Source organism: Engystomops pustulosus, chromosome 2, assembly GCF_040894005.1.
Source record: "Engystomops pustulosus chromosome 2, aEngPut4.maternal, whole genome shotgun sequence".
NCBI lineage: Eukaryota > Metazoa > Chordata > Amphibia > Anura > Leptodactylidae > Engystomops > Engystomops pustulosus.
Window position 1 is genome coordinate 13,100,941 of NC_092412.1, and position 15,924 is coordinate 13,116,864.

At 55.2% G+C, this 15,924-nt stretch overlaps 9 protein-coding genes across 12 annotated transcripts in view; 2 read left to right on the top strand and 7 right to left on the bottom strand.

The window, feature by feature from the left end:
- Nucleotides 1-15,924, top strand: part of LOC140119790 (uncharacterized) — an 822,703-nt gene that overhangs the window by 353,857 nt on the left and 452,922 nt on the right. The gene's annotated exons all lie outside the window — the stretch shown is intronic.
- On the bottom strand, nt 89-400 carry LOC140116945 (histone H4). The gene has a single exon (XM_072133376.1). It carries the CDS (start codon nt 398-400, stop codon nt 89-91), a length of 312 nt encoding a protein of 103 aa, XP_071989477.1.
- On the bottom strand, nt 1,235-1,707 carry LOC140119905 (histone H3). The gene has a single exon (XM_072139341.1). The coding sequence runs from the start codon at nt 1,699-1,701 to the stop codon at nt 1,291-1,293; it is 411 nt and encodes a 136-aa protein (XP_071995442.1). The 5' UTR covers nt 1,702-1,707; the 3' UTR covers nt 1,235-1,290.
- LOC140116946 (histone H1A-like) lies at nt 2,347-3,018 on the bottom strand. The gene has a single exon (XM_072133377.1). The coding sequence runs from the start codon at nt 3,016-3,018 to the stop codon at nt 2,347-2,349; it is 672 nt and encodes a 223-aa protein (XP_071989478.1).
- LOC140116947 (histone H2A type 1-like) lies at nt 7,046-7,438 on the bottom strand. Its single transcript, XM_072133378.1, has one exon. It carries the CDS (start codon nt 7,436-7,438, stop codon nt 7,046-7,048), a length of 393 nt encoding a protein of 130 aa, XP_071989479.1.
- On the top strand, nt 7,729-8,156 carry LOC140119928 (histone H2B type 1-O). The gene has a single exon (XM_072139364.1). It carries the CDS (start codon nt 7,750-7,752, stop codon nt 8,128-8,130), a length of 381 nt encoding a protein of 126 aa, XP_071995465.1. The 5' UTR covers nt 7,729-7,749; the 3' UTR covers nt 8,131-8,156.
- On the bottom strand, nt 9,480-9,791 carry LOC140116948 (histone H4). The gene has a single exon (XM_072133379.1). It carries the CDS (start codon nt 9,789-9,791, stop codon nt 9,480-9,482), a length of 312 nt encoding a protein of 103 aa, XP_071989480.1.
- Nucleotides 9,886-10,688, bottom strand: LOC140119957 (histone H3-like). Its single transcript, XM_072139393.1, has one exon. The coding sequence runs from the start codon at nt 10,686-10,688 to the stop codon at nt 10,362-10,364; it is 327 nt and encodes a 108-aa protein (XP_071995494.1). The 3' UTR covers nt 9,886-10,361.
- On the bottom strand, nt 11,324-11,995 carry LOC140116949 (histone H1A-like). Its single transcript, XM_072133380.1, has one exon. The coding sequence runs from the start codon at nt 11,993-11,995 to the stop codon at nt 11,324-11,326; it is 672 nt and encodes a 223-aa protein (XP_071989481.1).

Here is a 15,924-nt window from a genome sequence, read left to right on the forward strand (position 1 = left end):
CATCAGAGTGCGAGCTCTTCTCTAGGAGGAGGTGGGTGGCTCTGAAAAGAGCCTTTGGGTGTGAGATGGAGCCAGGTGGGTACGAGTCTTAACCTCCGAAGCCGTAGAGAGTGCGGCCCTGGCGCTTGAGCGCGTACACCACGTCCATGGCGGTGACGGTCTTCCTCTTGGCGTGCTCGGTGTAGGTGACAGCGTCCCGGATGACGTTCTCCAGGAACACCTTGAGGACGCCGCGGGTCTCCTCGTAGATGAGGCCGGAGATACGCTTGACGCCTCCTCTGCGAGCCAGGCGGCGGATGGCGGGCTTGGTGATTCCCTGAATGTTATCACGCAGCACCTTCCTGTGCCTCTTGGCGCCTCCTTTTCCGAGCCCCTTTCCTCCTTTGCCGCGTCCAGACATGTTCTTTGTTGTGTGTGAGACAACGAATGTGGACGGGGCTGCCGAGGTCTCCTTTATATACACCATGAGAGGACCAGATAGAGGACTACTGGTGATGACGAAGGGGCGTGTCCTTGGTCTCTCCTCCCCCTTACCACCTATTGGCTGAATAGTGAACGTGTTATAATTTTGAATTCCCCGCTCTTTCTACAATCCCTGCTTCATCGATGTGTGCAGGGCGGCCCCCAACACAAAGACTCCCGGCCTCATGAGGGCGGCGGGCAATCCGAGGGGTGCAGATCTAGCTGTACATAGAGATGATATATAGAAAGGGCAGATCTAGATGTAAGTGGAGATGAAATATAGAAAGAGCAGATGTAGCTAGGACTGGAGCAACCGAGGAGCGCAGCAGTGGCTGTAACTGAGGAGGCAGGGAACCCATAGAGCTCGCACTGTGACCAGAGGGACAGAGCGGGGAGCGCAGCTGCGGGTGTGACCAGGGAGGCAGAACGGGGAGCTCGGCAGTGACTAGTTATTATATGTGAGGTTTAGGGTCTGTGCTGCGGCAGAACACGTTCTATACCGTTGTTATTAATTGTATAGCGCCATCATATTCCGTAGCGCTTTACAAACCGTAGGGGAAACAAGCCATTACATTAGCGAGATATATGTTATTGTGACGTCATGTCAGGAACGACGGGATTCAGAGATTCCTGGCACCGGGGGGGGAGGGGACACCGCTGACAGCACTAGCAGCCGCGGCGTCTCCCTGCAGATGGGCATGAGGCCTGGGAGCGGCCACAGGCGGTTGCAGGGTACACTTGAGGTTATTGAGCTCGTCCTGTGGAGGATGTGGGTGGCTCTGAAAAGAGCCTTTGTGTTGTGTGGGACGGTACCCGCCCGGGGAGGACTTAGGCCCTCTCGCCGCGGATCCTGCGGGCCAGCTGGATGTCTTTGGGCATGATGGTGACTCTCTTGGCGTGGATGGCGCACAGGTTGGTGTCCTCGAAGAGGCCGACCAGATAGGCCTCGCTGGCCTCCTGCAGCGCCATGACGGCAGAGCTCTGGAAGCGCAGGTCGGTCTTGAAGTCCTGAGCGATCTCTCTGACCAGGCGCTGGAAGGGCAGCTTCCTGATGAGCAGCTCGGTGGACTTCTGGTAACGGCGGATCTCACGGAGAGCCACGGTGCCGGGGCGGTAGCGGTGAGGCTTCTTGACTCCGCCGGTGGCAGGCGCGCTCTTCCTGGCGGCCTTGGTAGCCAGCTGCTTGCGGGGCGCTTTGCCTCCGGTGGACTTGCGGGCGGTCTGCTTGGTTCTGGCCATGGTTCTCTCTCACACACAAATAGCGGTGATATGTGGAAACGGGAACTGAGCGCAATATTTATGCTCCCGCACTCGTCCCCATTGGCTCAGGGATAGCCCGCCCCATCGATTCCATTGGCTTGTTTATAAGCGCGCCGAAACACAGGGAAAGACAGCGAGCAGCCATTGGCTAACAGCGGCCGATCGACGTAACTTCCGCTGATAACGTCCCCTCCTGCGTGGAAGTGTCAACCGCTGCCCCAATCACTGCAGAGCCCGGTGCCACTCCTGTACCCCCCAGCACCCGTCCTCCTGTCATTGCTCCTTGCCCCCGCCTGTCATGAGGAGGACGCGCGGGCACATAGACTCCCATCACCTCCCGCTCTCTACTCTGCGGCCCCGTCCCCTGTAGACGCTGTAAGCCCTCGCCCCCTCCCTGGATGCTCTGCCCCCCCCCACCCCATAGTGAGCGGACGACTCATGTGGAAGTCCGGCCACGTCCCCGGGAGTGTGACGCTGGTGGCGGCGGGGGGCTGGAGGGGGTATGACCCGGCGGCTTATACTGTGCGGCGGGCTGTGGGTAAGAGCTCTGTCGAGGAGGAGGTGGTGGCTCTGAGAAGAGCCTTTGTGGGGGGTTTATATGGAAGGGCACAGGGCGGCTCCCGCTTACTTCTTGGCCGCGGGCTTCTTGGCTTTAGTAGCGGCCTTCTTCTTAGCCGGGCTCTTGGCGGCAGCAGCTTTGGGCTTGGCCGCCTTCTTAGCCGGGCTCTTGGTGACTTTCTTGGGCTTCGGGGCGGCCTTAGGCTTCTTGGCCGCTTTCTTGGGGCTCTTGGCCGCCGCTGCTGCAGGCTTCTTGGCCTTTTTGGGGCTCTTGGCGGCGCTGGGAGCCTTCTTGGGCTTCTTTGGAGACTTGGGCGCTTTCTTGGCGCTGGCGGCGGCCGGCTTCTTGGGCTTGGCCGCTGCGGGCTTCTTCTTGGCCGCCTTGTCCTTGGTGTCGAGCTGCTTCTTGTTGAGCTTGAAGGAGCCGGAGGCGCCGCTGCCTTTGACCTGGAGCAGGGTGCCCTTGGTGACCTGCGACTTGATGGCCAGCTTGAGGCGGCCGTTGTTCTTGTCAACGTCGTAGCCGCCGGCAGCCAGGGCCTTCTTGAGGGCGGCCAGGGACACCCCGCTGCGCTCCTTGGAGGCGGACACGGCTTTGATGATGAGCTCGGAGACGCTGGGGCCGGAGGGCTTCTTGGCGCTCTTCTTGGCGGCAGCGGCCTTCTTGGGCTGCTTCTTGGCCTTGGCGGCCGGTTCGGCGGCAGGGGGAGCTGCGGCGGCGGGCGCGGTTTCTGCCATCTTCAGATATGAAGGGACTCGCACACAAAACTCTGCTGACAGTTCGTGAATCGCGAGCAGCGCGCTCTCCCGCCTCTTATATCTACAACGGCGGCGCTCTGATTGGCTGCCGAGTGGCATCGTCCTCCGCCCCTATTGGCTGACACTGAGCGCCGCTGCCGACTCCCTCCATCCGGGCCTGAGGGAAGCTCCGCTCTGCCCGTGTGCTTCCCTGCCCGGGAGAGCAGCCCCTTAGCGGACACCAGCGGACAGGCCGGCGCGCTCCCCCCCTGACTCCCCACTCCCCGACAACCTCTCTGACCGTGTGCAGCCGTCACTGGCGGAGGCGCTGGGCGGGAGCCGGCAGGGGGCCCCGGGATCTCCGCCATGGTCCTCCCGATCCGCGCATCGCCGTGATTGTGCGGAGATCGCACTGGCGCGGGAGCTGCCGGCTTCTCCTCCCCGCACTTGTCACCGTCACTGGGATCTTCCCCACAGGATCTGCCGCGTACAAGTCTGATTGTCCCATCCGGGGAAGAGCTGGGGCTGCCGAGAGCGCGGGAGGGTAACACACAGGCGGCGGCAAAGGTTAAAAGAGAAAGTGATGCATTACTCTATGATGTGTATAGTGAGGGAGAGAATCAGTCCATTTCCCCTTTTGTATGTATGAAAAAAATAATGATGGTACAATCCATAAAATCTCCTGTGCAGACAAGTCTGATTGTCCCATCCAGGGAAGAGCCTCCCCGTCCTGTCCTGCCCTGTCCATGGGCAACCTAGCCGCCTAGATTGTGAGACATCTCTCTGCTTATGCAGTGTTATTTCCAGAGCGTCCGTGAGCCAAGTGTACTTCCCCAACGTGGTGTGGAAACCCCATGGTGGGCGGTGGTTATTTTAATCGGTTATTATAAATGTTGTTGCTGACACTTGTGATTTGTGGCTTTGTGCTGTGTTGACTGTCTACGTAGGCCACGGTGGGCACAAGTTGTTCCAGGTTAGATCAAATCAAAAGACAAGGAGGTGCTGTGCCCGTCCGTCTGGAGAAATCAAAGTTTAATCACCAGAGGCCAATAGGCCTTTTTTTTTTTTTTAACAATGAGAACTGTCAATCTGTGGAATAGCCTGCCTCAGGCGCTGGTCACAGCAGAGAGCTTCAAGAAGGGCCCTGCTGCCTTCTTACACCTGCATAAAATTGACAGTTATGTTATATAAAATGGTTTCCCCTAAATCCCTTCCTCATCCAATCCCTTCCCTTCCTTCGTTGAACTTGAGGGATGTGCAACACCTCTGCCAATACATAGGCAGGCTGGTAGTTGCGAAGAACGCCCTCTCTAGGTCAGGAGCTGTTACGGGGAGTCGCGGACCCTCTATGAAGGTTCTAGAACCTAGACATTACGTAATAGCAGCTGTAGATCCTGCCTGAACAGGCGATGGTTAAGTGGATGCACGTTATTGACCAATTGTTGGTTGTATTGTAAACTGGAATGTGATTGGAGAGGTGCTACCCCCTGACCAGCAGAATAAACCCCCTGGGCAGGGAAAAGCAAAGAGTCTTGTCTTTGAGCACATGCTCTTGGAACCCAGTGCTCCCTAGAGAGCAGATCCTCCTAAGAACACCAGCATGCAGAGTGAAGGGAGGGAGAGGGAGGGAGAGAGAGAGAGAGAGAGACAGACAGTGTCAGTACTGACACTTATCTTAATCCCAGACCAGAGTCGGGAGATTCAGAGCTGCAGCTTCCACAGTTTGGACACAGCTCCATCCCAGCCTGCCTCTACTACCAGGCTGGTGCACTATTCCTGATGACCCCTCTCCATGAGCACTCCAGTAATCCAAATCTGCTGTGAGACTCCTTAGGCCCGTTGCCTGCTGTTGTTCAATAAAGAACCGTGAGTTATTTTGCACAACCAACGTTGCCTCTGTCTGATCCCTGGATACGGCTGTTACCTCCACAGGCTTCCCCAACCATTACCCAGGGACATATCTTACAGACACTCAGGGGTTGCCCCAGGGAGAACCAGTACATCAACCTCTCGCTCCATATTTCGTGCACACACCACCTGCTGGAGACCTGTAGGACACCCCCCCCGGTCCCCATACCAAGCACCGTGACACTAGCGTGCCTAGGCCGCAACCGCCAGCCACTTCGCTATTCTGGGCCCCGGCTGCCTCCAGGCCTTAAGAAAAGGCTAGGCCCCGGTGGGGGATGTTGCAGATGTGTGTCGATTCCAACCGCATTAAATCGGTAACTCTGTGACTCAGGCGCTGGTCACAGCAGGGACAGCAGAGGAGCTTCTGATATAAACATATATACATAAACATACTGATATAAACATAAATAAACAGTAAAAATCATAAACACATTAGGTGAAAACACCTGATCTATCAAAAATAAAGTCCCCCCCCCCCACCGTGTTTAACCCCGTCACGGCAAAAAAAAAAGCGCCCAGTCGAAAAGGCCACTTTTTTGCCATTTTGAAATATATAAAAAATTCAAGTGATCAAAATGGTAGCAATGAAAACGTTGGCTCATTTCGCAAAAAAAAAAAAAAGACACCTCCCCCAGCTCCGTACACCAAAGTATGAAAAAGCTATTAACGCCAGAAGATGGCAAAATCCCTTCACCAAATTTTTGGACAAGAGGTTTTAATTTTTGTAAATAAATGTATGAACACATTATGAAACCTATACAAATTTGGTCTCCCCGTGATCATACTGACCCAAAGAATAAAAAAGACCTGTCATTTGGGGCGCTCAGTGAAAGCCGTAAAAACAAAAAAAAAAAAACACAAGAAAACGGCGCAAATACGTTTTTTTCACCATTTTCACTGCATTTGGAATTTTTTTCCCTCTTCCCAGTACACGGCATGGAATATTATATGCCCTCACTATGAAGTCACATTTCTTACCCAGAAAAAAAGCCCTCAACAAAGCTCTTTACGTGTAAAAATAAAAAAGTTATAGATTTTTGAAGATGGGGAGTAAAAAATGGAAAAAAAAAAAAAAAAGTGCCAGGTCTTTCAGGGGATAAATACCTGTGCAAGCCTTTTTAAGCCATGAAGAACATGAACAGTCTGACTAAAGTGCGTCGTAAAGCCCTTAGTAAATGAGCCCCATTGTATTTGAAAAGATCGGACAATTTGGGACACGGCGATACCCGTGTGATTTGGTGATTGGGGTGATTTGAACTTTGGAGTTTTATTTTGTGTTTTTTTTTTTTCACCATTTTTCCAACCCCCCTGGTGTCACGGGGAGTGAAGATCGAAACAAAGATGGCAATGCTAGCACCGATCGCCCGGGGGTAGCAGCAATGTGCAGCAAACCCCCTGTCTTACTCCGTGGGCTCTCCTCGTACATTTTTTTTTTTTTCTAACACTCCATGACACACTAATAATATATATATATATATATATATATATATATATATATATATATATATCTACACACGTCATGGAGCGTTAAGCTTATGCTCAGGAAGCCCGGGCAATGGGACAAATATGGGGCTCGATGGCAAGACCAGGTCATGGAAGCAGTCCAGTCGCTGCAGAATTTCTGCCAAGATGTGGAGGTTCTCCCCGACCTAGATCCCCGACTCCCTCTTAACTTCCAGGAAAGGCGCCACCTGGCGGGGGAACAGCAGCTGTGCAGCTCTAGCAGCGGGAAGAACTAGAGGGTTTGAATCTCCCGCTCGTTCTCCCCCGTGTGACGACGTCAGCAGCAGCGTCAGCCGCCGGCTCTGTGCCCGCTCCCTGTTAGCCGCACGTGAGGGAAGCGCAGCCGCAGCTCTGTCCCTGTGCGGAGGACGAGTGCCGCCCGTACATGGAGCGCGGGGCGAGCGTCCTCCTCCTCCGGCTGTAGAATAGTACAGAGTGTGACAGCGCAGACACATAGCGGTGCAGAGGAGAGTACAGGATCAGTACAGTATAGAGTGTGTGTGCGGTGTACCGGGGAGACACCCGGGGCTGCAGCTCTGTCAGGAGGGGGTGGGTGGCTCTTAGAAGAGCCTTTGTGTGTAGCGGGGATCGGGTGCTGGAGCAGCGGCGGCGGCGCTCACTTGCTCTTGGCGGGCTTGCTGCTCTCGGTCTTCTTGGGCAGCAGCACGGCCTGGATGTTGGGCAGGACGCCTCCCTGGGCGATGGTGACTCCTCCCAGCAGCTTGTTGAGCTCCTCGTCGTTGCGCACGGCCAGCTGCAGGTGTCGGGGGATGATGCGGGTCTTCTTGTTGTCCCGGGCGGCGTTGCCGGCCAGCTCGAGGATCTCAGCGGTGAGGTACTCGAGCACGGCGGCCAGGTAGACTGGAGCGCCGGCCCCCACTCTCTCGGCGTAGTTGCCCTTGCGGAGGAGCCTGTGCACACGACCGACGGGGAACTGCAGGCCGGCCCGGGATGAGCGGGTCTTGGCCTTAGCGCGGACCTTTCCTCCTTGTTTGCCACGTCCAGACATGATGCTAGAGATTCAGTACGACTGATGCCGCTCAGCCGCCTCCTGCCGCCTCTTATACCTTCCCGCCCGCTCCTCACTCTCCGTCATTGGCCGGATTGACATCCCACCAATAGAGGCGCGGCTCATAGACTCACCAACCAGCATTAGGAGGCGTGGTTCAGCAGTGAACACGCAGATGACACGACTCGCTCCTCCAATAGCAGGGCGAGCAGCCGGCGTCGCTCCTTTGCATAGCCCGGCTATAAATACCGCGGCGCGGGGAGGTGCGGGACATTGTTCTCCGTGTCTCGGATAATAATAACCGCTGCATCATGCCTGATCCCGCCAAGTCCGCCCCAGCGCCCAAGAAGGGCTCCAAGAAAGCCGTCACCAAGGCCCAGAAGAAGGACGGCAAGAAGCGCAAGAGGTCCAGGAAGGAGAGTTACGCCATCTACGTCTACAAGGTGCTCAAGCAGGTGCACCCCGACACCGGCATCTCCTCCAAGGCCATGGGCATCATGAACTCCTTCGTCAACGACATCTTCGAGCGCATCGCAGGGGAAGCCTCCCGCCTGGCTCACTACAACAAGCGCTCCACCATCACCTCCCGGGAGATCCAGACCGCCGTCCGCCTGCTGCTGCCCGGAGAGCTGGCCAAGCACGCCGTGTCCGAGGGCACCAAGGCCGTCACCAAGTACACCAGCGCCAAGTAAGCGGCCTCCCGCCTGCCTACCCGGCACCTCCAACACCCCAAAGGCTCTTCTAAGAGCCACCCACCCTCTCCACAACAGAGCTCGCCTTTCTATCTCACTCCATGTGGCCGTCACTCCTGCTCACCCCATCCCGGGTACATTCCGGGGGCCGGTGATACAGGGACATATGGGGCGGAATGTTCTAACTTTCCCCGAGTGCAATCATGTACACAGCGCCATAGTGATGACACCTAAGTGAATCTAAGCGATATTACATGGTTATTAGGACAAACATGAAGGAATAGGGAACTTCTGGTGTCCAAGCGGACGCTTGGATAAGACACTGGGAGGCTTCCTGGATAAAAAGCCGTGGCGGGGGGGCCTTAATGACAGGCAGGCGCGCGCCCGCTCGTGGCTTTTATTAGAGTAGATGCGGAGCCCTGTACAGGAAGCCCCGAGTGACTGTGTGCGTGTGTGACGCCCTGCGGTGTATCAGACGCTTCTTGCGGCCGTGCCCTATAACGCGTGACAAGGCTTACAACTCCGCAGATGCCCGGACAGTGCATAGACACTCAATGTTGTGGCAGTCGCATCGCCATCGCCGGTGTGCGGAGGAGGGGAAATTGAGCGGGAAATTTAAATGAGACTCGCGCGCACAGCCACCTGCACGCCCGCGATATCTCCATCAGCCGCGCTCCTGCCCCCTCCTTTAAAGGAAACCTACCAGTTAGAATGGCAGGGGTAAGCAGTAAGTACCGAGCAGGGTGAGGGTGAGCTGGTGCCGGTACTTACTTTCGTTAGTGTGGTTAACCGCTGTATCGCGGTTTTAACACCTTTTAAACTTGAGCAGAAGAGGCTTCGGCGCTGCGTGCGCACGATCGTGCGCGCGCCTACATAGGAAATGCCGGAGACGTTGCGCCGAAGCCTCTTCTGCTCTTAAGTTTAAAAAGTGTTAATCACACTAACGAAAGTACCGGCACCAGCTCACCCTGAGCTGGTGCTCGGTACTTACCCCTGCCATTCTAACTGGTAGGCTTCCGATTTCTCTCCGATCGGTGAGATGTTGTGCAGCAGCCGCGGCTTGTATGTATGTGACACTGCCCGGGCGCTTCTCCAATTAGCGGCCAGAATCCGCACTGCAGCGGCTCAAGCCCCATCACCGGGTAGCACGACGATAAGTTATGTTCCTGTAGCGCCATCACTTTCGCAGCGCCGTTTAAGTCACAGGAGACAACTGGAGGGAAAGTGATGAGTGACAGTACAGACAGCGGTATGAAACAAGCATCAGAGTGCGAGCTCTTCTCTAGGAGGAGGTGGGTGGCTCTGAAAAGAGCCTTTGGGTGTGAGATGGAGCCAGGTGGGTACGAGTCTTAACCTCCGAAGCCGTAGAGAGTGCGGCCCTGGCGCTTGAGCGCGTACACCACGTCCATGGCGGTGACGGTCTTCCTCTTGGCGTGCTCGGTGTAGGTGACAGCGTCCCGGATGACGTTCTCCAGGAACACCTTGAGGACGCCGCGGGTCTCCTCGTAGATGAGGCCGGAGATACGCTTGACGCCTCCTCTGCGAGCCAGGCGGCGGATGGCGGGCTTGGTGATTCCCTGAATGTTATCACGCAGCACCTTCCTGTGCCTCTTGGCGCCTCCTTTTCCGAGCCCCTTTCCTCCTTTGCCGCGTCCAGACATGTTCTTTGTTGTGTGTGAGACAACGAATGTGGACGGGGCTGCCGAGGTCTCCTTTATATACACCATGAGAGGACCAGATAGAGGACTACTGGTGATGACGAAGGGGCGTGTCCTTGGTCTCTCCTCCCCCTTACCACCTATTGGCTGAATAGTGAACGTGTTATAATTTTGAATTCCCCGCTCTTTCTACAATCCCTGCTTCATCGATGTGTGCAGGGCGGCCCCCAACACAAAGACTCCCGGCCTCATGAGGGCGGCGGGCAATCCGAGGGGTGCAGATCTAGCTGTACATAGAGATGATATATAGAAAGGGCAGATCTAGATGTAAGTGGAGATGAAATATAGAAAGAGCAGATGTAGCTAGGACTGGAGCAACCGAGGAGCGCAGCAGTGGCTGTAACTGAGGAGGCAGGGAACCCATAGAGCTCGCACTGTGACCAGAGGGACAGAGCGGGGAGCGCAGCTGCGGGTGTGACCAGGGAGGCAGAACGGGGAGCTCGGCAGTGACTAGTTATTATATGTGAGGTTTAGGGTCTGTGCTGCGGCAGAACACGTTCTATACCGTTGTTATTAATTGTATAGCGCCATCATATTCCGTAGCGCCTCGCTGGCCTCCTGCAGCGCCATGACGGCAGAGCTCTGGAAGCGCAGGTCGGTCTTGAAGTCCTGAGCGATCTCTCTGACCAGGCGCTGGAAGGGCAGCTTCCTGATGAGCAGCTCGGTGGACTTCTGGTAACGGCGGATCTCACGGAGAGCCACGGTGCCGGGGCGGTAGCGGTGAGGCTTCTTGACTCCGCCGGTGGCGGGCGCGCTCTTCCTGGCGGCCTTGGTAGCCAGCTGCTTGCGGGGCGCTTTGCCTCCGGTGGACTTGCGGGCGGTCTGCTTGGTTCTGGCCATGGTTCACAAATAGCGGTGATATGTGGAAACGGGAACTGAGCGCAATATTTATGCTCCCGCACTCGTCCCCATTGGCTCAGGGATAGCCCGCCCCATCGATTCCATTGGCTTGTTTATAAGCGCGCCGAAACACAGGGAAAGACAGCGAGCAGCCATTGGCTAACAGCGGCCGATCGACGTAACTTCCGCTGATAACGTCCCCTCCTGCGTGGAAGTGTCAACCGCTGCCCCAATCACTGCAGAGCCCGGTGCCACTCCTGTACCCCCCAGCACCCGTCCTCCTGTCATTGCTCCTTGCCCCCGCCTGTCATGAGGAGGACGCGCGGGCACATAGACTCCCATCACCTCCCGCTCTCTACTCTGCGGCCCCGTCCCCTGTAGACGCTGTAAGCCCTCGCCCCCTCCCTGGATGCTCTGCCCCCCCCCACCCCATAGTGAGCGGACGACTCATGTGGAAGTCCGGCCACGTCCCCGGGAGTGTGACGCTGGTGGCGGCGGGGGGCTGGAGGGGGTATGACCCGGCGGCTTATACTGTGCGGCGGGCTGTGGGTAAGAGCTCTGTCGAGGAGGAGGTGGTGGCTCTGAGAAGAGCCTTTGTGGGGGGTTTATATGGAAGGGCACAGGGCGGCTCCCGCTTACTTCTTGGCCGCGGGCTTCTTGGCTTTAGTAGCGGCCTTCTTCTTAGCCGGGCTCTTGGCGGCAGCAGCTTTGGGCTTGGCCGCCTTCTTAGCCGGGCTCTTGGTGACTTTCTTGGGCTTCGGGGCGGCCTTAGGCTTCTTGGCCGCTTTCTTGGGGCTCTTGGCCGCCGCTGCTGCAGGCTTCTTGGCCTTTTTGGGGCTCTTGGCGGCGCTGGGAGCCTTCTTGGGCTTCTTTGGAGACTTGGGCGCTTTCTTGGCGCTGGCGGCGGCCGGCTTCTTGGGCTTGGCCGCTGCGGGCTTCTTCTTGGCCGCCTTGTCCTTGGTGTCGAGCTGCTTCTTGTTGAGCTTGAAGGAGCCGGAGGCGCCGCTGCCTTTGACCTGGAGCAGGGTGCCCTTGGTGACCTGCGACTTGATGGCCAGCTTGAGGCGGCCGTTGTTCTTGTCAACGTCGTAGCCGCCGGCAGCCAGGGCCTTCTTGAGGGCGGCCAGGGACACCCCGCTGCGCTCCTTGGAGGCGGACACGGCTTTGATGATGAGCTCGGAGACGCTGGGGCCGGAGGGCTTCTTGGCGCTCTTCTTGGCGGCAGCGGCCTTCTTGGGCTGCTTCTTGGCCTTGGCGGCCGGTTCGGCGGCAGGGGGAGCTGCGGCGGCGGGCGCGGTTTCTGCCATCTTCAGATATGAAGGGACTCGCACACAAAACTCTGCTGACAGTTCGTGAATCGCGAGCAGCGCGCTCTCCCGCCTCTTATATCTACAACGGCGGCGCTCTGATTGGCTGCCGAGTGGCATCGTCCTCCGCCCCTATTGGCTGACACTGAGCGCCGCTGCCGACTCCCTCCATCCGGGCCTGAGGGAAGCTCCGCTCTGCCCGTGTGCTTCCCTGCCCGGGAGAGCAGCCCCTTAGCGGACACCAGCGGACAGGCCGGCGCGCTCCCCCCCTGACTCCCCACTCCCCGACAACCTCTCTGACCGTGTGCAGCCGTCACTGGCGGAGGCGCTGGGCGGGAGCCGGCAGGGGGCCCCGGGATCTCCGCCATGGTCCTCCCGATCCGCGCATCGCCGTGATTGTGCGGAGATCGCACTGGCGCGGGAGCTGCCGGCTTCTCCTCCCCGCACTTGTCACCGTCACTGGGATCTTCCCCACAGGATCTGCCGCGTACAAGTCTGATTGTCCCATCCGGGGAAGAGCTGGGGCTGCCGAGAGCGCGGGAGGGTAACACACAGGCGGCGGCAAAGGTTAAAAGAGAAAGTGATGCATTACTCTATGATGTGTATAGTGAGGGAGAGAATCAGTCCATTTCCCCTTTTGTATGTATGAAAAAAATAATGATGGTACAATCCATAAAATCTCCTGTGCAGACAAGTCTGATTGTCCCATCCAGGGAAGAGCCTCCCCGTCCTGTCCTGCCCTGTCCATGGGCAACCTAGCCGCCTAGATTGTGAGACATCTCTCTGCTTATGCAGTGTTATTTCCAGAGCGTCCGTGAGCCAAGTGTACTTCCCCAACGTGGTGTGGAAACCCCATGGTGGGCGGTGGTTATTTTAATCGGTTATTATAAATGTTGTTGCTGACACTTGTGATTTGTGGCTTTGTGCTGTGTTGACTGTCTACGTAGGCCACGGTGGGCACAAGTTGTTCCAGGTTAGATCAAATCAAAAGACAAGGAGGTGCTGTGCCCGTCCGTCTGGAGAAATCAAAGTTTAATCACCAGAGGCCAATAGGCCTTTTTTTTTTTTTTAACAATGAGAACTGTCAATCTGTGGAATAGCCTGCCTCAGGCGCTGGTCACAGCAGAGAGCTTCAAGAAGGGCCCTGCTGCCTTCTTACACCTGCATAAAATTGACAGTTATGTTATATAAAATGGTTTCCCCTAAATCCCTTCCTCATCCAATCCCTTCCCTTCCTTCGTTGAACTTGAGGGATGTGCAACACCTCTGCCAATACATAGGCAGGCTGGTAGTTGCGAAGAACGCCCTCTCTAGGTCAGGAGCTGTTACGGGGAGTCGCGGACCCTCTATGAAGGTTCTAGAACCTAGACATTACGTAATAGCAGCTGTAGATCCTGCCTGAACAGGCGATGGTTAAGTGGATGCACGTTATTGACCAATTGTTGGTTGTATTGTAAACTGGAATGTGATTGGAGAGGTGCTACCCCCTGACCAGCAGAATAAACCCCCTGGGCAGGGAAAAGCAAAGAGTCTTGTCTTTGAGCACATGCTCTTGGAACCCAGTGCTCCCTAGAGAGCAGATCCTCCTAAGAACACCAGCATGCAGAGTGAAGGGAGGGAGAGGGAGGGAGAGAGAGAGAGAGAGAGACAGACAGTGTCAGTACTGACACTTATCTTAATCCCAGACCAGAGTCGGGAGATTCAGAGCTGCAGCTTCCACAGTTTGGACACAGCTCCATCCCAGCCTGCCTCTACTACCAGGCTGGTGCACTATTCCTGATGACCCCTCTCCATGAGCACTCCAGTAATCCAAATCTGCTGTGAGACTCCTTAGGCCCGTTGCCTGCTGTTGTTCAATAAAGAACCGTGAGTTATTTTGCACAACCAACGTTGCCTCTGTCTGATCCCTGGATACGGCTGTTACCTCCACAGGCTTCCCCAACCATTACCCAGGGACATATCTTACAGACACTCAGGGGTTGCCCCAGGGAGAACCAGTACATCAACCTCTCGCTCCATATTTCGTGCACACACCACCTGCTGGAGACCTGTAGGACACCCCCCCCGGTCCCCATACCAAGCACCGTGACACTAGCGTGCCTAGGCCGCAACCGCCAGCCACTTCGCTATTCTGGGCCCCGGCTGCCTCCAGGCCTTAAGAAAAGGCTAGGCCCCGGTGGGGGATGTTGCAGATGTGTGTCGATTCCAACCGCATTAAATCGGTAACTCTGTGACTCAGGCGCTGGTCACAGCAGGGACAGCAGAGGAGCTTCTGATATAAACATATATACATAAACATACTGATATAAACATAAATAAACAGTAAAAATCATAAACACATTAGGTGAAAACACCTGATCTATCAAAAATAAAGTCCCCCCCCCCCACCGTGTTTAACCCCGTCACGGCAAAAAAAAAAGCGCCCAGTCGAAAAGGCCACTTTTTTGCCATTTTGAAATATATAAAAAATTCAAGTGATCAAAATGGTAGCAATGAAAACGTTGGCTCATTTCGCAAAAAAAAAAAAAAGACACCTCCCCCAGCTCCGTACACCAAAGTATGAAAAAGCTATTAACGCCAGAAGATGGCAAAATCCCTTCACCAAATTTTTGGACAAGAGGTTTTAATTTTTGTAAATAAATGTATGAACACATTATGAAACCTATACAAATTTGGTCTCCCCGTGATCATACTGACCCAAAGAATAAAAAAGACCTGTCATTTGGGGCGCTCAGTGAAAGCCGTAAAAACAAAAAAAAAAAAACACAAGAAAACGGCGCAAATACGTTTTTTTCACCATTTTCACTGCATTTGGAATTTTTTTCCCTCTTCCCAGTACACGGCATGGAATATTATATGCCCTCACTATGAAGTCACATTTCTTACCCAGAAAAAAAGCCCTCAACAAAGCTCTTTACGTGTAAAAATAAAAAAGTTATAGATTTTTGAAGATGGGGAGTAAAAAATGGAAAAAAAAAAAAAAAAGTGCCAGGTCTTTCAGGGGATAAATACCTGTGCAAGCCTTTTTAAGCCATGAAGAACATGAACAGTCTGACTAAAGTGCGTCGTAAAGCCCTTAGTAAATGAGCCCCATTGTATTTGAAAAGATCGGACAATTTGGGACACGGCGATACCCGTGTGATTTGGTGATTGGGGTGATTTGAACTTTGGAGTTTTATTTTGTGTTTTTTTTTTTTCACCATTTTTCCAACCCCCCTGGTGTCACGGGGAGTGAAGATCGAAACAAAGATGGCAATGCTAGCACCGATCGCCCGGGGGTAGCAGCAATGTGCAGCAAACCCCCTGTCTTACTCCGTGGGCTCTCCTCGTACATTTTTTTTTTTTTCTAACACTCCATGACACACTAAAATAATATATATATATATATATATATATATATATATATATATATCTACACACGTCATGGAGCGTTAAGCTTATGCTCAGGAAGCCCGGGCAATGGGACAAATATGGGGCTCGATGGCAAGACCAGGTCATGGAAGCAGTCCAGTCGCTGCAGAATTTCTGCCAAGATGTGGAGGTTCTCCCCGACCTAGATCCCCGACTCCCTCTTAACTTCCAGGAAAGGCGCCACCTGGCGGGGGAACAGCAGCTGTGCAGCTCTAGCAGCGGGAAGAACTAGAGGGTTTGAATCTCCCGCTCGTTCTCCCCCGTGTGACGACGTCAGCAGCAGCGTCAGCCGCCGGCTCTGTGCCCGCTCCCTGTTAGCCGCACGTGAGGGAAGCGCAGCCGCAGCTCTGTCCCTGTGCGGAGGACGAGTGCCGCCCGTACATGGAGCGCGGGGCGAGCGTCCTCCTCCTCCGGCTGTAGAATAGTACAGAGTGTGACAGCGCAGACACATAGCGGTGCAGAGGAGAGTACAGGATCAGTACAGTATAGAGTGTGTGTGCGGTGTACCGGGGAGACAC